This window comes from Lathyrus oleraceus, chromosome 3, assembly GCF_024323335.1.
Source record: "Lathyrus oleraceus cultivar Zhongwan6 chromosome 3, CAAS_Psat_ZW6_1.0, whole genome shotgun sequence".
NCBI lineage: Eukaryota > Viridiplantae > Streptophyta > Magnoliopsida > Fabales > Fabaceae > Lathyrus > Lathyrus oleraceus.
Genome location: NC_066581.1, coordinates 239,653,946 through 239,678,698, shown reverse-complemented (window position 1 = coordinate 239,678,698; position 24,753 = coordinate 239,653,946). Strand labels below are relative to the sequence as shown.

At 34.1% G+C, this 24,753-nt stretch overlaps 1 protein-coding gene across 1 annotated transcript; it reads right to left on the bottom strand.

Annotated features, from left to right (window-relative positions):
• Positions 1-1,689: 1,689 nt before the first annotated feature.
• LOC127130642 (uncharacterized) lies at positions 1,690-2,547 on the bottom strand. The gene is made up of 2 exons (XM_051059614.1): positions 2,311-2,547; positions 1,690-2,220 (listed from the first exon to the last, which is right to left on the bottom strand). The coding sequence occupies exons 1-2, from the start codon at positions 2,545-2,547 to the stop codon at positions 1,690-1,692; spliced, it is 768 nt and encodes a 255-aa protein (XP_050915571.1).
• Positions 2,548-24,753: the final 22,206 nt, after the last annotated feature.

The following is a 24,753-nucleotide window of genomic DNA, read 5'->3' as shown; positions in this document are numbered from 1 at the left end:
CAAGAGTTTTTCTTCTTCCTAAACATATAACGAACTACTAATAATAGCTGGATGCAACGGTTTCTCTCCCAAGAAGACATATTTCAAGTACGATAGAAACTCTTTCAATTCCGAATCATTAAAACTTTTTATTGAACACTTCTATTCACTACCACCTAACTCTTTAAGCTTTCTTGTTGTTATTTCAACTTAGGTTGCTCGCAAGTGAAAAACTTATCCCACTACTTCTTTATCTAGTTTTTCTTTAACTACTTCGATGGAATCAACGGTTACTCTATCCACCGGTGATAATGTCGACTTCTTCGCATATACTCCTTGAACGATTTCTTCCACTATATCAACTTTATAGCACTGGGGATTTTCCTTCTAATGTTGCATGGCTTCAAATACATTATAAATAACATTTTCTTTGTTGAATCTCAAAATAAGTTCTTCCATCTCCACGTCAATCAGAGCTCTACAAGTTGCTAAGAAAGCTCTTTCTAATAGTTACAGTGTTTCACAATATTCTTCCATATCGAGGATCACAAAATTTGATGGGAAGAATAAATATTATATACTCACAAGCACATATTTTAGAACTCCATATTAGTAGGTAATGGATCAATAAACTAAAGTAAGAGTCTTCTGAATTGGTTTTGGTTCCCCACAGTTCAGTTTCCTCTTCATAGATACTTGCATGACCAATATTCAGTGAACCAATGGAACAAGGAATAGTAAATATACATGGATCTGTCAGTACAAATGGAAGCTTGAATTGAATAATAGCACTACACTCTTCTCCAAAATAAATATTATCATCATACTTTAGTTTACACTTTCCAGTTAGCAGATCTTTCATGAACTTTTTGTATACTAGCGGATGCTCAAGAGTGTCACATAAGGGAATGTTGGCATATATCTTTGTAAGCATATCCATAAACATCTTAAACTACTCCACTTCCATTTCTTTCTTTGGTTTCTTCTTCAATATAAGGTGTGATGGCTTGAGATATTATGGTAGTTCTGGATTAGGTTCATTGAGGATTTTTTTAGTGCTTACCAAAGGCGAGTTCTGATATATGAGCTTATAAAGAGTATCACCCCTAATAGAGTCATTTCTCAATTTCTCACTTTTTTCTCACTCTGATCTCTCTCTCTCTCTCTCTCTCTCTCTCTCTCTCTCTCAAATAATCCCTCTTCAATTACTTCCGATTAACATCCACTGCTTCCTCATCTTAAATTTTTTTTATCATGTACACTCACTACTTTTTTCTCACCACTAGCAATTGATATTGAAGGTATTTATTTATCAACTCAATGGATATACAACTCTCATTCTTCAGGTTATCTACAGTATTCCCATAAACCCCCACTTGAACTAAGTTATTTTTCTAATTGTCTAGGTAATTGACCAATTAATATCTCTAGATTTTTTTATGGACGCTTCAGTGTTCTTACTCATAGTTTCCTAATTATTAGTCATATCTTGTTGATTATTCCTTACTTTCTCGAAATTAACTTGAGTCATTTCCATAAATAGAGTCATTCATTCTTCAAGTTTAGACGTTTTAGTTTGTGGCGGTGCTTGTGGAGCTTACTGGACACCTTGATTTGCATTCAGAGTTTGATTGTTGCTCCACTTGAAGTTGGGATGATCTTCCCAACCAGGATTGTAAGTATTTGAGTAGGGATTATTTCTCTAAAAATTTATAAATTTAGCTTATTTACTAATCCCTCTGTTACACAATTTCCATAAGCATGCCCTTGTCCACAGAAATTACATTGTAGTATCTGAACTTGACTAACATTGGCTGGAATAATTGTGGCTTTAGCTAACTGTTTAGCAATCACCTCTAATTGAGCTAACATTGCAATATTGGCATCCAGATCGAGTACTCCCTTTGGTTTGACTCCTTTTTCACTTTGTGAAAGATATTCATTCTGACATATTTTCTTTATCAACTCTTTCACTTCATCTTCAATATTAGTTTTGATGGTACCTCCAACTGAGGCATCCAAGATAATTCTTGCTTGAGCTTTTAGAACTCTAGTGAAATGTTGCATCCGTTTCATACTACTCATGTTTTGATTCATATATCTTTTGAGTAATAGCTTAAATATTTCCCACATATCATATAAGGATTCAATATCACCTTGTTCAAAGTTTGAAATCTCGGCCTTTCTTTCCACAAACTTGGTGTTTGTGAAAAATCTTTCCATAAATCTATCTTCCAGCTCCTTCCATGTATGCATAGTCCCATTGGATAAACATTGCAACTAGTCATTACCTTTGCCTGTTAGAGAATATTCGAACAACCTTAATTTAACCTGATCATCAGTTACTCCATCTGGTTTGTACATCGAACATGTCTCATAGAAGCAAGCTAGACGCTTCCACGGATCTCTGATAACTTCTCTGTCGAACAAGTTATCTCTCAAACCTAAAAACACATAATTCTTAAGATCAAAAGTAACAGGTTTAGCAAGTTGAAATCCAAAATTAATCTTTCCAACATGATTCCTCCTGCAGTAGTCTCCCATCTTTTGTCTCAGTGGAATTTCCATGTCGTGTTTCTCTTAATCGCTTTTGTTATCATAAGAAACGTGTATTTTCTCTTATTTTAGCCCTTTCTTGAGCTAACTGTATTGTTCTATTTGCTATGTGAGTTGATCTTGCAGTCTTCTCGATCTCCGAATAAAATGGTATCAGTGTCGAGCATGAATCTTGCATAAATAATCAGAAATTACCTTAGTAGCACTGCACCAAATAAAAATTGAATAAGAGTAGGATAAAAATGACATAAAGGAAAATAACAAAAATTTAAAATTTAAAATAAAAACGTAGCACAAAACTAAATTGCCTTATTAAAATAATTCAACAATCCTCGACAACAACGCCAAAGATTTTATAGACTTTTTAACAAGTGTACTAAATGTTATCGAAGTAATAAAAATAGGTTTGTATCCACATGGATTGTGCTATTTTAACAAGACGATTCGAGTGCAATTGAAAGTGTGAATAAAATGTTGGAGACTTGATCAGATTGAAAGTAATTAGGCCTTGTTTTGAATCTCATGTATGTCACTATTGATGTTGATGTATTTTTTTTCTAATATGGTTTCTCAGTGATTACGACGATTTAGCTTAGCCATTATATTCATATCCTTGGTGTATAACTCACTCTTCAATACTACAACTCCCTAACTCTTTAGGCCACACAATATTCGGCGTGTTACACCTTTGGTCACAACTTATCATTTCATATCTCTAATCAATTACTAAGTTGAACATTTAATTTAGATCAGACTCGTATAGTTATGGTCAATAATCAATAGGATTCTAGGTTCGATATATGAATTCGTCAAATACATATAAAGCAATAAACATGAAATTAGTTGAATAACAATATTGAAATAATCAAAAGTCCCATCAATACATTTTGCAGAGATATGACCCAACAAGTTCATACAAGTTCACCTAACAAGCCATAATAAATAAATTTAGTTACTTATACTAATATGAATCATAATTGAAGAAATAAAGCAACAATATATGAATCTCTGATTAGAATTTGACTTTCGATGATGAAAACCTTTGTTCCTGAACTTCAAATTTTGCTTGGTCGTCAAAATCTTGTACCAAAACAATCTAACCCTCCTTTTCTACGTGTTTCTCCTTTTTATAGAAGTCAAAATGTGTCAGCCAACAGGTCACATCGCACCACAGTCTATTTTTATCTCGTCGTGATGTGCCGTGTGAGAACAGATCGCACAATAATTACTTTTCATCGTGAGGAAAAAATTACAGTGGCAAATTGTCTCTTTTCTTCACAATTCTTTCATTTTTTCACCTTTTTCTCAATTCCTTCACTTCTTTCATTTTTTTATTCAAATTTAAACATATAAAAGCAATTATAAATACCTATAAAAATTATATGATGACAAGTTTCATCAATCCTCTTTCTAAATGATGGCACTTCAATTAATCGAGTGAAAACAAAGGCACTTTACAAACGAGTACAAATAAAAATAAATGTTTTTTTTTAGGGAAAATGAAAATAAAATTTAAATATTATATTTAAGGATTTAATTGAAATACACTGACAGTGTAAATGGATTTTAAACCGTCAGTTAATCATAACCGTTGAATGTTGAAATAAGTTTGACTTTTATTTTAAAAATCTATAAAATAATGCAAACGGGTGATGGTGATGAATCGATTGTGTAAAACTTTTTACACTGACTGTGTATAATAATTAATCTCTATATTTAAAACATATTAAAAACTATTTGAACTGCTAAAATATTATGCAATGTTTAACACCTAAATAAAAAATGAACAGTGAGATTAATTCACAACAAAATAATATAATTATAAACATTATCTATTATACATTTTCCACAACAAATAAAAAAATATTCATGAAATAAATTTTATAACTATAAAATTTAATTAAAAATCATCCATTTAAAATATACATAAATTTAATAAAATTTATAGGATAAACAGTCTTCAAACAAATCCAAGCAAATAACAATCTTAAATAACCAAGCTAGCAATTAAGTTTGTAACTTCTTTTTTTACAAATAAAACATTCAAAATAATATTACAAATATCCTTTATATAATTCTTTTTCCTTCAATATATTAACTATGTTAAATGAACAATGAGATTAATTTACAACAAAATAATATAATTATAAACATTACCTACCATACATATTAAAAAGAAACAGTCAGCTTGAAGTAGTCTTTTTGTAAATTGCCTTACTATTGATCAGTTCATTGTAATCTTTGAATCGATATTACTCTAACCTGAAATATGCAATTTAGAAATAACATTTGAATCTTGCATACAAATTGTGCATATAAATTGAAAGAGTGTAGCAATAGCTAGTGTCTGAAGAACACAAAGCCAATCTAGTACCAGCACAAATAACCACCATATCAATTGCACAAATGACACCTTATTTTCAAACAAGAATCAAACTCAAAACAAAATAACACATATATATGATATATCTATATCTAATATAATATAACAAACATGACAATCAACATGGTCATGTTACACTCTATAAAGCACAGATACCTAAGACACTACTCCGACACTGACACAACAAAATTGATAACAATTTAAAAAAATGAGTAATTAATTATAATTACAAGTATCGGTACAGGTATCCGACATTGATATAGACACATATACATTTTTTTTCCAAGAGATCTCGGTGCTACATAGATTTCACTAAGTTATCATTATTGAGAGAAGGTTCCATTTGTTGTAATTTATTAAATACAAGTGTGTTCTAAAATGACAAATGGTGGAAGTGAGTTAATGCTAATAAATGCATGAGATAACTCTTCATGAATTTTGAATTTTGAATTTTAAATTTTAAATTTTGAATTTTGAATTTTGAATTCGGAGATTGTAACTCTTCATGAGATGTTGCAAAGGCGAAACCATACAACTGTTGGTGAAACATGCTGCAGGCCAACCATTATGATTATTGGAAAAGGACATTGCTTCACCAAGGGTCGCTACCTTGTGAAACAATATAAACATGGCCTATAAAAGCATAAATCCGGATTCAGAATACAACACACAAAATCCGAAAATCCTCTAAATAATTCCAGACGCTCTTCGCTGCATTCGGGTTTTTGCCGGTCTTGCGCAAACTCGATAAGGCTGAATTATCCTGGGTATTCCTACATCAGAACTCTAAGACAATCGAGAGTGCTTGAAATACTCTAAGGAAAGTGTTGTGTTCACGATTCAAGCCTGGATCCCTTTAATCTTTCCGAAATTTCTAACAGTCTTATAGTAGTTTCAAATAATGGTTATCAAGGCTTCAGTTTCAAGCATCAAAAAGAAAAAATCAAGAAAGAACACAAGAAGAATCGGTATTACGAAATCTGGTATGATTTTATTATTCTTCATATTAATTAGAACACCGTGAAAATCATGATATCAAGATCTAAATATAAAAGTTTTCTATCAATTAGGATCAGAGTCAGATTATTGATATTGTGATTTTTTGATAATAACTAATTGATATGATTTTGAATTAGATTTCTTTAATAACTATAATATTACTTAATTTAATGGTTTTCATGAATTTTAATTTAATGGTTTTCATGAATTTTAATAGAAAAGCAATATTCGTATCATGATTTTCCATTTGTTGGACAAATTATTACATATTGATGGTTGAATGATATGCATCTGACAATACATGAATAAATCATGATTACGCAATTATATTATACTTGATTATGTAACCTATTTTCCATATGAATAGAAATTGAAGGGTATTGTACATAATAGAAAAGTTTTCATTCCAGTATGGGATATGGAATTCATGATATGTAAATATACGTATTGTGCTTTCATGATATGTAAATTTGTTCCATGATAGAAGTGCATGACAATATATTGTTTTACTTTAAGAAATAGAGAAACATGTTATGCCCTTTGAAGGAAACGGAATTATATATATACAGTTTTAAAAGGTTTTACAATATAAACATATAACGGGTTCTATGTTGTCTTCTTTCGGCATATTGATTGCCATACGGTGCCTTATTTTGGTGACATATAAATACTACTTATTATATGTATATTATATATATGTTGCATAACAATTCAAGTTGGTATGAAATTAATTTTTAAAAAAATACGGGATGTTCCTTTGTTTATTTTTAAAATTAATTTGTATAAAGGATAATTTGTGATTCAATAAGGTATGTAAAGATTATTCAAAGATGAATCATGACTTATATAAACTTTTGAATTTGAAGTCTAATGTGACTATTGAATTCTAATATATGAAATTTTTGAGAACCTTATCACAAAGAATAAGGAATTTGATATTCCTATAATGAAAACCCTTGTGAGGAGGGTTCTCCACATATTGTTGAAACACAAACCAGAATTTCTTCATGGATTGCTGAAACATAATCCTAAATTAGAATAAGAAAGAGAGTCTGGAAGGCTAAGGATCTAGGATCAAACAAAATTGATAATCAATTTATTTCTTTTATCTAATGGAAGGAAATAGTAAGAATTTTGTTCGTAAGATTCTTATTATTCTTCAAGTGGAAGATGATCCTATGACTTAAAAGGAAGGAATCAACAACTTCAAGGGACTCATCTTATTTAGAAGGAAGTATCATAGTGTGATGGTACACTAAACACCTACAAGTCTAGATTAATGACCAATGGTGTTTTAAATAAAAAATGTGTTTATCATTTGATACATATGCACTAATAGCAAGCACAACAAAATTAGAGCATTGTTTGCATTAGCTTTTTTGCATGACTTTATAGTTCATGAAATGGATGTCAAAATGAAATTTCAATGTGGAGATCTCGATGAATTCAAACAAGCACCGAAACAATGACATTAAAAGTTTGACAATGTCATCGTAAGATTCACCAATTAATTAGGGAAGACACACAACTTAAGAGGAGACAATATTTTGTCATCATCAAAAGGGGGGAGATTGTGAGGAATAAATCTTATATCTAGTTCAATTTTGATGAAGACAAAGATTATCAAAGGAGAAAAGGTTCAAAAGGTTCATGCACATCAATGATGAAGTTGATTAAGAAAGTTGAACATAGAAATTCAAATGAAGATTTGTGACAAGTGAACATAACTAAGGTACTCGTTGAAATTTATATTATACTAATTTAAATTGCTCATAATTTCATTTCTCACTTCATCTGAAAACCTTCTTACATCATCATGCATGATTATCTAAAAACATTATTCATCTAATTCTTATTACAAGTGTTTGTACACAAAGTTGTGTGAGAATATTGTGATATTCACTCGTATTCATATTGATTATATGATTGATCATTAGCAACAATGAAATGAATGGAATATTGGAAACAAAGAAATTTTTGACTTCCACATTTAAGATGAAAGATCTTGGACTAATTGACACTATACTAGGGATCAAAGTAAAACGAAATAGTGGGGGTTATGAACTTAACCAAACACATTATATTGAGAAAATGTTGGAAAAGTTCAAACACCTAAGCTTTAAGGAAGTAAACACTCCATTCGATCCTAGTGTCAAACTTCAAAAGAACAATGGGAGAACCGTGGCACAACTGGAATATGCAAGTGCAATTGGATGTCAAATGTACTTAATGCAATGCACCAGACCTGACATAGCTTTTGCAGTTAGTAAGATGAGTAGATTTACTAGCAATCCAAATGATGAACATTGGAAGGCCATAACTAGGATTTTCAGATATTTGTTAAAGACCAAAAATCTTGGCCTTCATTATGGTAAGTTTCCTGCCGTACTAGAAGGATATACCGACACAAGTTGGATATCAAGTGTTGGAGATTATAAATCTACAACTGGGTGGATATTCACATTAGCTGGAGGTGCGATTTCTTGGAAAAGCAAGAAACAAACATGCATTACTCTCTCAACCATGGAATAACAGTTTGTGGCTCTTGCGTCTGCTGGACAAGAAGAAGAATGGTTGAGGGACCTCTTATTGGAGGTTCCGTTAGCTAAAGACAATGTTTCAAAAGTATTGATACATTGTGATAGTCAAGCCACCCTGGCTAGAGTGTTCAGTGAAGTGTACAATGGAAAATCTAGACACATAGGTCTTAGACACTCTCTCGTGAGAAAAATGATAAAGGATGAGATCATTTCACTAACATATATACAAACAAGCTATAATTTGGCTGATCCATTTACTAAACCACTGGCCAGAGATTTAGTAAAGACTACCTCGAAAGGTATGGGATTAAAACTCCTTTAATAAGGGTTCCGACAATGATAGTAACCCAATCTGAAGTTAACACATCTTAACCTAAGATTCAATGGGTAACAACAAGTCGTTGATTCGGAAGGTTATGCAACATTCCGCGATAATGTTGACGATTACAAACTGAGGGTTGAGTTTTCAAAGAAACTCTTAATGAAGTTCTATAGCAAGGAGGATACGTATCTCAAGAAATAGATACGAATTGAACTTCACCTATATGAACTTCAAGATGGTGCCGTCTTAAGGTGAGAGTTGGAGTTTCTCTCATGAAAAGTTCATGAAAACAGGAAAAGCACATGACCATAAATAGTGCTAGGCGAGATATGTAGGCGAAGAACCTCTAAAAGTACGTGTATAGCAACGCCGGTTTGATCACATGGGATAATGGTTCAAAGCATAGCTACCTAACGTTCCGATTAGGCTTTGCGTTGTCTTTACTAAGGTTAAGTTCAAATCGAAAGATACCTAACTGTATTAACACTTTTTGCTTTCTATATTCTGGAATTGGATTTGTCATTATTAGAACAAGTGGGAGATTGTTGTAATTTATTAAATACAAGTGTGTTCCAAAATGACAAATGGTGGAAGTGAGTTAATGCTAATAAATGCATGAGATAACTCTTCATGAATTTTGAATTTTGAATTTTGAATTCGGAGATTGTAACTCTTCATGAGATGTTTCAAAGGCGAAACCATGCAACTGTTGGTGAAACATGCTGCAGGCCAACCATTATGATTATTGGAAAAGGACATTGCTTCACCAAGGGTCGCTACCTTGTGAAACAATATCAACATGGCCTATAAAAGCATAAATCCAGATTCAGAATACAACACACAAAATCTGAAAATCCTCTAAATAATTCCAGACGCTCTTCGCTGCATTCGGGTTTTCGCTAATCTTGCGCAAACTCGATAAGGCTGAATTATCCTGGGTATTCCTGCATCTGAACTCTAAGACACTCGAGAGTGCTTGAAATACTATAAGGAAAGTGTTGCGTTCACGATTCAAGCCTGGATCCCTTTAATCTTTTCGAAATTTCTAACACCATTAACCAACCAACCATGAATATATTACACTTAGATAAAGAGTTGGTCATTCAAAAATCATGCACCTCATTTAAGCAATAACTCATGTTCTTCCAAACCTAAATCAGTCATACATACATAGACATATATGTCTAAGTTCCAAATTCATTGTTAAAATTAATGTGTTGTAACCACCACTATCTTTAGTATGCATTGTGAGAGAATTATAACCATCACATTATAATATTTGTCTTTATTTAGATTTATGGTAGAATTGTATCATTAAGATTGAGAGAATCAAAGAACCCTCATCTTGATTACCAACTTATTGTCTCCTATGTCAGTTTCCTTCAAGCCTATATAAAAGTGAGTGTTTGGTGAATTCAATAATACAAGAGTATTCAAAAAATATATATTTTCTTACTCTAAATTCTGCAACAATATAATTTCTCACATACACCTCTAGAATACCACCAACAGTGTGGTATCAGAGTTGCAGATCCTTGCAGCTGCAGCAGAAACAAAAAAAAATGGCTTCCACAGGCAACTCTTCCACAGTTTATAACAATGCTAAAGTTCCTTTGTTTGAAGGAGAAAATTATGATTTTTGGGCTATTAAAATGGAGACTCTATTCACCTTTTTGGATGTCTTGGAGTTCATCCAAAATGGGTACGAAGAACCAGCACCAACAGAGGCTGAAGAATCAAATGAAAAGGCTGAAGGATCAAGCCAACAATTTGATGAATTGAAGAAGAAGAAGATCACATATGCTGGAGTTGTCGGGATGATTCAAAGAGCAATCTCTATATCCATTTTCCTAAGGATTATGAGAGAGAAAACATCAAAGGAAGCATGGAATATTCTACAACAAGAGTTTGAAGGAGACTCAAAGGTGAGAACTGTGAAACTTCAATCTCTTAAGAGAGACTATGAAAATGAAAGAATGAAAGAAAATGAGAGTTTGAATAAATACTTTAATAGACTCTCTGAATTGGTGAATCAAATGAAGTCACATGGAGATACAATAGATGATCACAGAGTTGTTGATAAAATTATGATTTGTTTGACAGAAAAATTTGATCCTATGGTGGTTGTTATAGAAGAAACTAAGGACCTATCAACTATGTATATTCAAGGGTTGATGGGGTCTTTGAGGTCCTACAAGCAAAGGTTGTTATGACACTCTGAAAAATCAATTGAGAGTGTCTTTCAATCTAAACTCAATATTCAGCCCAACAATGGTGAAAATAAGCTCCCAATACAAAATAGAGGTGAGTCTTCTAGAGGTGGCAGATTTGAAAGAGGCATGGGTAGAGGAAGAAACTCACGAGGAAGAGGAAGAGGCGCGAATGGAGGAAGATGGCATGAAGGAGCATCAAATAAATGGTGCAAAATTTGTAAGAGTAACACTCACAGCGAGAAGGATTGTTAGAACAAGGGTAAACCACAATGTTGCAATTGCAAGAGGTTCTGCCACATTCAAAAGGATTGTTGTTTTGCCAATCAACAACATGCTTCATTTGTAGAAAGAGAAAATGATGAAGGTAATTTGTTCTTTGCTTGTCAAAAAGCATTTCAAGAAGATAAAAATGTGTGGTATTTGTATAGCGGTTGTAGCAATCATATGACCGGAAAGAAAGAAGCTTTTATAAACATTGATTCTTCATTTGGCTTAAAAGTTAAATTGGGAAATGGAGAACATGTTGAAGTAAAAGGAAAAGACAGCATTGGAGTTACAACAAAGCAAGGAAGCAAATTCATTCATGACACTCTTTATGTGCCAAAGTTGGATGAGAACTTGCTAAGCATTGGACAACTTTTGGAGCATGGTTATTCTCTAAATTTTGAGAATCGTGAATGCAGAATTTTTGATTCAAAGAAAAGAAATGTTGTTGTTATAAAAATGACCAGCAATAAAAGCTTTCCACTTTCTCTTAATTATGAAAAAAAATCAGCATGATGGCTAGAGAAGAAAATGACTCTTATTTATGGCACAAGAGATTTGGCCACTTGAACTACAATAGTCTCAAGTTGATTTATCAAAAGAAGATGGTGTATGGGCTGCCAATAATTGAAGAAAAATCCGGTGTGTGTGAAGGATGTATGCTTGGCAAACACCACCGCCAACCATTTCCAAAGAAAGGAGTATGGAGAGCCAAACAAGTGTTGGAACTTGTACACACAAATGTGTGTGGTCCTATGAATACTGTCTCATGGAAAAAATAGGTATTTTATCTTATTTGTTGATGATTTTACCCGTATGACATGGGTATATTTTATGAGACAAAAATCTGATGTTTTTTCTTAAATTTTAAAGAAGTTTAGAGCTTTTTTTGAGAAACAAAGTGGTAGGTTTACAATTTTTTTTAGAAGTGACTGGGAGAAGGAGTACACCTCAAATGAATTTCACAAATTCTGTGAAGATGAAGGTGTTGAAAGACAGTCCACTGTTGGCTATACACCTAAGCAAAATGGTGTATCTGAAAGAAAAAACCAAACCGTGATGGAGATGGCGAAGTCTATGCTACTTGAGAAAGGTTTGCCTAAAACCTTTTGGCCCGAGGTTGTTAATACTGCTGTGTATTTGCTGAATAGATGTCCAACAAAGGTTGTATGAAATAAGACTCCATTTGAAGCTTGGAGTGGAAGAACACCTTTAGTTAACCACCTTAAAGTTTTTGGGTGTCTTTGCTATGCTCAAATTCCTAAACAAAAGAGGACAAAGCTGGAAGAAACAAGTGAAAGATGTGTCTTTATTGGCTATAGTTCCATGTCAAAGGGCTATAGACTTTACAACTTGAAGACAAAGAAGGTGATCATTAGTCGGGATGTGGTATTTGATGAGAAGGCTTCTTGGAATTGGGAAGAAGACAAAATGAAGGAGAAAACAATCCCTGTAATTTTACTACAACTAAATCCAGCAGCTGAAAATGAGCAACCAACCCAATGTACACCAAGGTCTTCATCCTCTCCAAGTTCACCAATTTCAAGTTCATCATCTCCCAGCTCAACTCCAATAAAATTGAAGGACTTGAGTGATATTTTTGCAAGGTGCAATTATTGTGTTGTGGAACCAGAAAAATTTGATGAAGCAATCAAAGAAGATGTTTGGAGGAATGCGATGCAAGAAGAAATAAATGCAATTGAAAAGAATAAAACATGGCAGCTAGTTGAAAAGCCAAATGACAAAGAGGCTATTGGAGTAAAGTGGGTACAAATTGAAACATAATCCAGATGGTTCAATCCAAAGAGTCAAGGCTAGATTAATAGTCAAAGGCTATGTACAACAACCTAGAATTGACTATAGTGAGACTTTTGCTCCGGTTGCACGTCTGGACACCGTGAGAACAATCATTGCGTTAGCAACTCAAAAAGGTTGGAATTTGTACCAACTTGATGTGAAATCAACTTTCTTGAATGAAGAATTAAAAGAAGAGGTGTATGTGCAGCAACCTCAAGGCTTTATGACTAAAGGCCAAGAGGAAAAAGTTTACAAGTTGAAGAAAGCTCTCAATGGGTTGAAACAAGCCCCTAGAGCATGGTATAGTGAAATTGACAACTACTTCATTCAGCAAAAATTTCAAAGAAGTCAAAGTGATCCTACCTTATATGTGAACCATTAAGGTAAAGATGATATCCTTCTTGTTGCCCTTTATGTTGATGATTTGGTGTATACGGGTAACAACAAGAAAATGATTGAAAATTTTAAAATAGAAATGATGAAAAAATATGAGATGATTGATCTTGGCTTGTTGCATCATTTTCTTGGTATTGAGGTTTACCAATATGAATATGGAGTTTTTATTTGTCAAAAGAGATATGCCGAAAATATTTTGAAAAAGTTTGGCATGTATGGTTGCAAACCTGTTGATATTCCTTTAGTGGTGAATGAAAAATTAAAGAAGGAAGATGGTGGAAGATTAGTAGATGCAAGCATGTATAGAAGTTTGGTTAGAAGTTTGTTTTATCTTACAGCTTCAAGGCATGATTTAATATTTGTTGCTAGTTTACTCTCAAGGTTCATGAGTAAACCAAGTCATTTATATCTCGGGGCAGCAAAAAGAGTTCTAAGGTATGTCATGGGAATCATGGAGCATGAAATCAGATTTGAGAAGAATTATAAATTTGAAGCCAAAGGCTATTGTGATAGTGATTGGGCCGAAAGTGTTGATGATATGAAGAGCATTTCAGGTTATGTATTCAACTTTGGTTCAGGTGTGATCTCTTGGTGCTCAAAGAAGCAAGATATTGTGGCACAATCTTCAGCTGAAGCTGAGTATTTAGCAGCTGGTTTGACTACACAACAATCACTTTGGTTGAGAAGAATATTAGACTATATTGGAGAGAAACAAGAGGAAAGTCTACAGCTTCATTGTGATAACAAATCAACTATTGTCATGGCAAAGAATCCTGTTTTTCATAGCCGGACCAGACACATTAACATAAAGCATCACTTCATTCGAAGTGTGATTGAAGAAGGAGATGTGCAGTTAGCTTTTTGCAGTTCACAAGAGCGGCTTGCAAACATTTTTACTAAAGCACTACATAGAGGAAAATTTCAGTAACTTAGAGAAGCAATGGGAGTTAATGAGCAACACATTAAGGGGGAGTGTTAAAATTAATGTGTTGTAACCACCAGTATCTTTAGTATGCATTATGAGAGAATTATAACCATCACATTATAATAATTGTCTTTATTTAGATTTATGGTAGACTTGTATCATTAAGATTGAGAGAACCAAATAGTCCTCATCTTGATTATCAATTTATTGTTTCCTATGTCAATTTCCTTCAAGTCTATATAAAAGTGAGTGTGTGGTGAATTCAATAATACAAGAGTATTCAAAAAATATATATTTTCTTACTCTAAATTCGGCAACAATATAATTTCTGACATACCACCTCTACAATACCACCAACACGCATTCACCTGCTACTGTTGTCTTACCTCGGTTTCTTGCCGGGATTTATATCACACTTTAGCCATGACATTTTAGAGCAAATACAGTTCCCGCACAAACTGTTATTCGCAAATAAATTTTCGAATTTGGGAAAATGCAAGACCAAAAGAAAAATCACAATTATCTCTCTTTTACAATGCCTCCAACAACTCCACGGGCTCTTATGGGGAGAAGATATATTGTGTTTACGAGTATCCATTCTAAATATCTTTGAGAAATCAACTCTGATCTATAAAAATTAATAACATTAGAATAAAAAACAAAAAGATACTAAATAAGCAATTTACCTAAATTTTACTTTTTCTCTAATGTGAACCAAAAGGTGATATCATCTGCAAATTGTTGCAGAGTAGTTATGCATGGTTGATTAGGACGAAGATAGACATGAGAATCCCACAATTCTTTCAACACCTCAAGAATCTGTTATCTAAACAGTTTCACCTGTTTTCCTTGCAGAGCTCCAGATTCGGAACCGTTCGTCTCATTCAAATCAGCCTTCAAATTGAAATGATTGGTTATTAAGATAATTGATCAACAAATTAGTTTAAATGCTTAGTAAGTAAATTCCTTCTTCCATGTCATACGACTAGTTTGGCTAAGATTGGCTAGTCTGATTACTTCAACTGAGGCGAAATTACCTTTTAAGCATTATTGGTACATTTCGCATATGCTCGAATCCTCCACCAAAAGTTGAGGATTAAATTGATTCCTTCTTTAGACATTTTCGTTTTCAATATGGAATGAACAATTATTCCGAGGAGATTGTGAAATTTGTGATTTGTAAATAAGGAAATAGGGATTTTATGACTTATTGACTTAACATATGGGATTGACTACCCCATGAAAACGGATCAGGATGTGTGCAACTTAAGGCATTATACCTTCTCTTCTCACCACCAAATAATACCCCGTATCAATTTTCTGTTTTTACTTATAAAAAACAAAAGGCATGTTTAATACCAACTAACCATTACGGTGTGTTTGTTTTAAAGTTTGAAAAAAAAAGTTCTATCAATCAATAGAATTAGTAATTTGGATAATGAATTGTTATTACATTTGGATATTTTTTTATAAGGATTGTTTTTCTATCCTAGTTAAAAATCAAAAATATTTTTTAAATTTATCCGAACCTATCTCAAATACACAATATTCATTTGTTTTTTACCCACACCCCCAAATAGTATATTGACTTTATTTCAGAAATATATCTTTGTATATCTACGAAGGTGTAATTTCAGAACTTACTAAAATAGAAATAAACAAAGAAACAGGAGGGAAAATACAAAATGTAGATAAATTAACATTGATAACATAAAAAAACGAAACATCACCTATCGTTAATAGAAATCGAACATTATATTTCAACATCCAGGTGGACGTTCCAACGGTTAGCCAATATGTTTGACATAGCTAGTTCGACAAAGAAAGTTAAAGTCGAAAAGAGATATGGACAGGTTTGAAGTTACCTAATGATATTTGGTTCGGCTAATATTTGGTCAACTCCGACATGTTTGGTTTCACATGTGTGGGACTTAACATATTTTGGAAAATGTTGAAGGACGGTTGACTTCGAATACAACCACTTACAAAAGGATAAGAACAAGTAACTGCCAGTTCGAGATATTTGGACGTTAAAGACACGTGGGAGTCATTCGTCAGCCCCAAGACCACGTAGAAGGGTACGTATTGAGCACGCAAGTCATAATTATCGAAAACAGTTATATCGTTACTAGTATATATAGATAGTCTATGCGTAGGGATTAGAGGTGACAAATCATATACAAAACTCTATAGAACTTAAAGTACTCGCGACAAAGAGAGAAACAAGTTTGTGAGGTAATGTATGATCTTGCACACCATCTTTTACTCATTTAATTGAAACTGTGTACATTATTTCTTGAGCATTTACTTTGCTTTCATTGTCTTTACACTTATTCTACTACAGTTTTTGTCTCCGACCTAGTCGGTATCTTTATTTAATTTACAATTTATTTGTCAAACTTATGAACATTCAAAAACCATTTAAATAATTTACGCACAATATGTCATAGGATTCACTAGTTGATCCCGCAAGTAACAATCTTTTAAGACTAGAACTAGTTTATCAAAAATCACAGTAAACAAATTGGTACATCCGGTGGGATCCTTGTGCGGAAATCTCTTTTTTAGGAAAGTTTTATTAAGAAAACTATACTTGGTTGGGATTTAGGTTTTATGGTTCTCTGTATGAGTTATTCCCAATGGTCATTTGTGTATGTGTTTAAGGAGTGGTAAAGTACTTCCGAAAATGGCACGTCCACCCTCTAGAAATGTTCCTCCATCAAACCCCCAGAATAACCCTCAAAGCCAAGGAGGACAACCAACCTAATCAACAATTAGTGGCATTGTTACTTCATTTGTGATTGGGGTGACCCTCATATTCCTATTTTGATGTTGATAACTCCGAATGTCCTTGAACCTGTGGCATCTTCACCACTTCCAATGATTGTTCCAACAATGCTCGGACCTACGAGACCCATTATTGGAAACAATATCAACCCAAGAGTCCCTTATGCACCACAGTTTTCATTACCAATGGTGGTAAGGGAGTATCCTTATGGAATGGAAACGTTAATGATGGCAGACTTACAAATAAATGAATCTACATATGTAGACAATAACATGATTGTTTTTTCGCCTCATAGTCCTCAAGTAGCATCAGGGTCAACATTAAGTAACCCCAGTCGAACGGCACAACCCCAAACAGGGATGAGTTATGTTCCTCAAACTACGCCATCTTTGAATCTAACATTTCTCAATTCTATAAGGAAATAGGTGGACGAGAGCAATCATGAAATGGTTAACACTCTTACTCAGCAGATGGGTATTGTGTTCAACCCTTTGATCCATAACATTAACCAAACTTACAATATGTTGGCAAATCAAATAGGTCGTATTGTTGATTTTTTGGTGCCCCTCAAGTACCTAATTATCAGATTCCCCAGGTCCAGAATGTTAGGTCGGTCCAAAATGTAGGAGTATCAAACAATAGAGGAACCCCCGTGAATCAAGGGTTGCAACAGGTTATGCTCCAACCAGTCGAGGCTCCTGCATAAGTAGAGGTTGAAGACAACATGGGGCAGAATAACCCATAAGTAGTTTTTGTCAATAAAAACCAAAATGCGGACGAAGTATATAAGAAGATCCAGCAAAATAACTTTGGAAGGCCGAATAACTTTTCCCACATGGTCGAAAGGACTCTTGCTCAAAATGGTCTTAATATAGTTCTTCATATACCAAATTTTGTGCTTGCCCTGTCAGAGTATGTATTGGATAAAACAAAATTGACGAGCTACCAAGTTAGGTAGATGGTGAATAAGTCATAAGTCATCACTTTTACTAGCAACCCTAGTGGATAGTAGAGTGAGAGTCAAGAAGGCTTTCCAAATCTCGTTGCCTCCGCTTGATGTTCAGGTGTGAGGGCAAGAAACTCCCTTCCAAACTATTTTGGCCCATGACTCTGACTTAAAAATGGAGCCATAAAGTGACTAAATGTATGACAGCTTTCAAATAATTCAAAGTATTTTCTAAACAACTCTTTAGTCTTAATTCCCAAATCAAGAGGGGTCAACAAGACAAGCTAGGTACCTTCTACTTGCATATTTTGAACCCTTTCGACATATTCAGTCGGTACCTTAAGTTGAAGGGCTATTTCAAAAGCTACATTTAGCCAAAGTTGTAGGAGCCAAATAGAGCCTGTAACTTAGAATTCTTCCCTGGGTTTCAACGTCTGTAGGGCGCGAGTGATGATACCTAGCAATTCATAATGAATGCCCATGATTAACCGACTCAAGCAAATGTTGTGTCCTTCATGGAGTTGGATCACCATATCCACATATTTCTTGGCTACTTGCATGGACTTTGAACAAAAAAAAATGTGATAAACAAAGTGTCAAGAAATCAATGTCTCTTCATCCGACACATCTTCAATGTCGGTTTTGTGTTGGTCAAAAATATAATGGACGAAAGCAGCGCGCCTGACTATGAAGTTAAAGTTATGGTTAACCTTCTACTTAGGATTGAAAACCTTGTTAGTCGGTCGAAGGCCGGTTATAGAAGCCACATCGAGCAATATAGGTGTAATCATACCATATTTCAGTTGGAAGGTGTTAGTTGAATCTACCCAGAAGTATAGTGTTGCAATGAGCATGTTTGGGTTATACATAGGCCCACTCCTAGACAATTGAATCAATTCATACAACCCCTGATCTTTCTAAAGTTGGGCCTTTTTGGATTCAACTTTGTTTAGCCATTCAGAGTAAGCATTTAGATTAACATAGGGTACAACACGGAATACACAGATGGGTGAACTAATGAACCCCATTATATAAGGGATACCTAAAAAAACACAGGGTTTAAAGTGATAGTAACAAGGAAAGAGTTCCATCAATTTTTTGGACTCAACAGAAGAATCATGCAACGGTCCCAAAATATCATGAACATTATCAGAGATAGTGAACGAGATCATTACCTGTGATTTCCATATCAATGTTTTCTCCTCTTCAAAAGAAGGTTCTTGCACGAAGGATTGCTCTCCAACACGAATTGAAGGTTTTATGGTAGAGGCCAAAGGAATTGGGAGAGTGACTGTGTTGGATGACGTTTTCATTCCTGGTAAAGGTTTAGAGGAATGCAAGAAAGAAGAAGCTTTGACTAAAAGAAATCTTGGTTATGGAGTCTTCAAGGGTTTGCAACAGAGAAAGTTTGAAGAAAAGAGTAGTTGGGTTTTTTATAGACTTTTCTTGATGGGAATGACCATCATTACTCTCTTCTCAAAAGAAAGTGTAGCGGTAAATTCATGACCATCAAGCTATGGATGAGCTTAACGTCAATAAAACTAGAGTCACCACCGCACTTTTATTGTTTCCAAAGGAAAAGGGAAAAGTACGAACAAAACCAAAAGATAAGAAGTTTTCAAATCAAAACTAATAAAATGCCAGAGATTAGAGGTAAGTGGGTTGGTTACACAGAGGGAAGGTGTTAACACCCAAAGTTTCCTAGGTACTCCTAGGGAGCCCTTTTTTATGTGTGCATATGTGTTTGGTATAAAATATGTTTGAGAAAAATAGAGTGTGGGGATGAAAAAAGAATTCATTGATTATATTTTTGTGTTTTACAAGACCTTCGGTCTTGTGCCTACGTACCAACATAAAAATGAGGGATCAAAACCTCGTAGTTCGTGGTAAAAATTTCAAAGTTGGTGCATCGCTTTTAAAAAAAGTTTTTAAAAGAAAAGGCACAAAGGGCCAAAAGTTTGAATGGAGTTGTTAGTTCTTTTTGTCTTTTGAAATTTTAAGTCAATATGATTAAGCTTATTTACAAATTTGATTTAAGAAAGAGTTTGAAAGTTCATTGGCATAAGGTTAAAGTTTCTATCATTGAAATAAAGTCTAAGTTTAAAATCACAAGCAGAGAAGTTTTTGAAAAGGGGGAGAGATTTTGAAATTTAAGAAGTGGGAGGAGATGAAGAGACTATCCTAAGCACAAATTTAAAAGTTAAGGGTTGAAAAGATCTAACCGATGGGATGCAATCCAACAGACAAGAATGTCATATAGAAACTCATTTTCCCTTGGACTTTGAACTAAACAATAATCAATAGGCAAATAGAAATATCCAGACATCATGAAGATTAAGGCATCCAATAAAGATAGCCACATCCAAGCAAGCAATTTCCATAGCTAGCAGTCTTCTTTGTCTTCTAATGTATCAAATGAAATATTCCTTGATAAACTCAGAACAAAGCATCAAACACAAGATCAAAATGACAATTAAGTACAAAGACAGAGTAGCAGATGAATTCAAACAAATCCCAAGGCTTACACCAGATGAAGGCTCAGTTCACAATAGCTTGGTCTCAAAATGTTGGCATTGGCCAAGTCCTTTTTGCACAGGTGTCATACCCCAATTTTGTCCGGGTAAGAAAAATCTTTCACCAGCATTCACCACCAGATTTTATAAGGCATAAACTCTATCTTAGGGTTTCTCAGCCCTAAACTACTCCAAACTCCCCATCATTTCTAAAGACACATTCAATACTCACATGATTATTCTAAATAAAACCCTCAGTGACATCAAATTTTCAACAAATCTTTTAGTAGTATTTCATCTGTTAAGATCCTTGTACATGACTCAAGAAAACATCTGTTGCATTTGTCTCTTATTGTTGTTACTAAAGCATGGGATGGTATGCGCATTTTGGGACTTATTGGTTAACAAGGTCCATTTTGGTTTATCCATAAGATCTTTTGGTTTTAAAAAAGGCCCATTCCCATCAACATGTCCATAATTAATATTGCAAGTCCAAAGTGTGGTTCAAATCTCTTTTACATTACTAATCCAAAGTCCATTTTCTTATTAGTAAGTATTAAGAGCCATGTTATTTTTTTTATGATCACTTGTTATTAGCCCATTTTCACATCCCAAATATATGTGCCAAATTTTAAAGTCCTTCATAGGTTCCTAAATTAAATTTGTGTTTTAAGCATGTATGTGTTGGTATTAAATTAAGTCACCATATTTAGACTCATTGTGCCAAGATCCTTTGTTAATTTTGTGGTTAGATTTGAGCTTTCCATGTTTATGATGTGCGTTTCATCTTGTTCTTTTAATTACATGTTTATTTAGCCAATATTAAATGTGCTAAGGGTAACCAAGTTGAATGTCCATTCTTATATTTATGGTGGTCCAAACAAGTTTCTAAATGAAATATTAAGATAAAGTTTAAATGTTTAAAAGGATTAATTACATAAATGAATTCTAAATCTCAGATGTTACAAATAGTCCAAAAGCTAATACATTTGTCCTAAAAGTCTAAGTGTTACATCTTAATATTTAAAATTGAATAAACAAAGTGTTGTGCTGTAAATTCAACAGTTGAAGGCAAAGCCTTTTGAAACACCAGTTGCCAATGCCATCCTTAGGGTCGAGGCATCCTAATTCAGAACGCCCAAAATAATCCTTTAGCCAAAGCACCATAAAATCCAACTTCCTCATAAAGCTGGCGCAACCGACCTTCTCCTCAATCAGGGTCATTTCACCTTTGTGTGACCTGCAGAGAAATAAGCTCAAGTCAAAGTCTTATCATAAGCACTTAAAAAAACTGAAAAATAATCAATGAATTGAATAGGTTAACATTTTGCACAGAGGACCACCATGAACACCCAAGAGTGTATTCGCTACAGACAAACAAATTCATGTAATCAATCCACAAAACCGAAATCCCATGAAATCTGGGATAAGAAAAAGTAAACCTGACAAGTTATCATAGGATACTAGCTCATGATGAAGTTAAATAACTTAAATACCCAGAAAACACATTAAGAAACGGAAGACGGTGAATAATAAAAGCAGAGAAATCAAAAATATTTTTTTCCTTTGAACACAACCACATAGCATTCAAAAAGAAGAACAGAAGAAAGCAAAGAGAGTTTTAAAGGAGAAGAGGGCTTATCTGGATTGCGCCGAAGGAGACGTCGTCGCCGGACCGGCTCCGACCAAGTAGCTTTCCTCTCCCTTTTTGCTTAAATTCCGTACGCCATTGCATTCATTGTTGTAAATGAAACAAAAACCCTTTGTTAATTTCTGTAAATCACAATGATTGATGGGTTTAATTTTAAAATTAGGGTTTAGGTTTTTGGACTTTTCTTACCGATCGATGTGTTGAGTCCGTTAGCAGTTGAGAGTCGTGGTTGATGTTGAGAGTTGAACGGAGATTTGAGTCTCCGTCTTGGTAAGAACGTCGATCCGGTCAGAGGAAGAACATTTAGGTTAAACCGAGGTAGGATTCGTGGTCACCGGCAAAAATAAGGTGGGGTTAGTGTTTGGAGGTTTAGGTTTTGGGGTAGAGGGTCGTCGGAGAAGAAGGCGGCGCCGCCACCTTTGGTCGGCCACCACCGTCTTCTCCGGTGGGTTTTGGCCGTGGGGAGGACGGCGGAGTTGCAGAGCAAGAGAGAAGTTTTGATTGAGGAGAGAGACAAGAGAGTGTCAAATGAGCTCTCTCTCTCTCAAAAATGGTTTTGTATAGTGATGAGAATAAATGCATGGAGGCCAAGTGGTCTCCCCAGAGCACGCCACGTATGGTTGACTGCTGAGTCAACCAGGGGATCCCGTGTGGATCCCCCCACCGTATGGTGGTGTACCTTCCCCTATCCATCACATGATCTACGGACCAAGTCAGACTTCTTGGTCTGACGGTCCAAGGCATCCCCACGAGTCAACACGGTTGACTGGTTTTTTAGGGCCTTGTGGTTTTCGTTTTGGGCCAGTTCAACCTGGGCCTATGCTCGTTTTTCTATTAAAACCCCCATTTGCTCATTTTTGGTAGATTATGTTTGGGCTTAGTTTCTATCCCAAGGCCCAAACTGTTTTATTTTAATTTTTATTTAGTCTTTTTTTTTATTTACTTGATTTAAATAGAGTTTTATAAATTAATTAAATTACCACTATCATTTCTAAAAAAAATAATTAAAACTATTTGATTATCTATTATTATTATCATTATCATTAGTTATTTCAATTATATAATTATTCATTTTTTTGGATCTGATGAGGTTTATGTGTGTTAATATTTATTTAGTCATTTGTATAAGTGTTCGATTTTATATGTGTGTTGTGATACCTTTAAGACAAACTATTCCCATTCTATCAATCCAAATCAATTTTTAAAAAAAAAGGCAAATCAATAATTCTCGATTCAAAGTCGAGCCCATTTTCAGACACCTTTTGTAAGTCGATCGCTTTTAAAGCATCGCCATGAACCTCATATGGCTTACTCTTGGGCTTTCTTACAAAGAGACCTATTCGATTTTAATTAATCGATTAGATGACTATTCACTGAATAAATTCAATCCATTCTTAAACATAAATTTTAAACCTCGATCCAACATCGAGTATCCTTTATTAAAATTAAATTAGAATACCTAATCACGATTAAATACTATTTCATTTAGAAATGAAAAAAGGAGATGGTTTTGAGTTTTCAACTCCTCTCCTCGATTATTTGAATACAAATTCTTTTACTCGGTTAGTCGAATAATTGTCATTGCTAATCCACTCAAGCACAAATAAATCAAATCCTTTTATAATAAGAAACGAAAAGGGAGATAACTTTGAGTCTTCAATTTTTCTCCTCGACTATTTGAATACGAGTTCCCTTACTCGGTTAGTCAAATAATTGTCGTTCCTCTACAAACTTCCAAACCCCGATTAAATCAAATTATTTTCATATTAAGCTAAATGAAAAGGGAGTTGACTTTGAGTTTTCAACTTCTCTCCTAAATTGGTTGAATACGAGTTCTCTTACTCGGTCAGTCGAACAATTGTCATTTTTCCACAAACATACAACTTAATCAAATCATTTTCTTAACAAAATATACGAAAAAGGAGATGGTTTTGAGCTTTCAACTCCTTTTCTCAAATGCTTGGATATGAGTTGTTTTACTCAGTCATTCAAGTACTTGTCGTCCATTCTAAAATACGTCAACCATATACAACCTGATTTTCATAAATACTCAGATGAAACAGAAAGTGGTCTAGAGTCTTCTATTCCTTTTCCCGATTATTAGGATACGAGTTATCTTACTCGATTATCTGGGTATTCGTCATCCATTCAAAACACCTTAATTATTATCAAATCCTTTCTATAATTAAGGATGAAAAAGAAAGTGGTCTAGAGTCTTCTATTCCCTTTCCTGACTATTAGGATACGAGTTGTCTTACTCGACCATCCGAGTAATCGTCATCCAACCAAAATATATCAACATAACCAATCTATCTTTTCTCGCCCTCGTGCGATTGAAACCAATCAAAACATCCAACATATTAATCCAACTTGTCACCCCCGTGTGACCAAAACTCTTTTCAAAAAGACGATGTTTAATCCCTTCTAATGCACATAACAAACTAGTGCTCAAGCCTCCACCGAGAGTAGACAAGCCGACGT

Bases quoted from the DNA above. Each gene is read 5' to 3' on its own strand.
- LOC127130642 (XM_051059614.1), bottom strand. From the start codon at position 2,547: ATGGAAATTCCACTGAGACAAAAGATGGGAGACTACTGCAGGAGGAAT. The intron at 2,221-2,310 runs GTTAAATTAAGG...CATACATGGAAG, and splicing joins ATGGAGTAACTGATGATCAG to GAGCTGGAAGATAGATTTAT.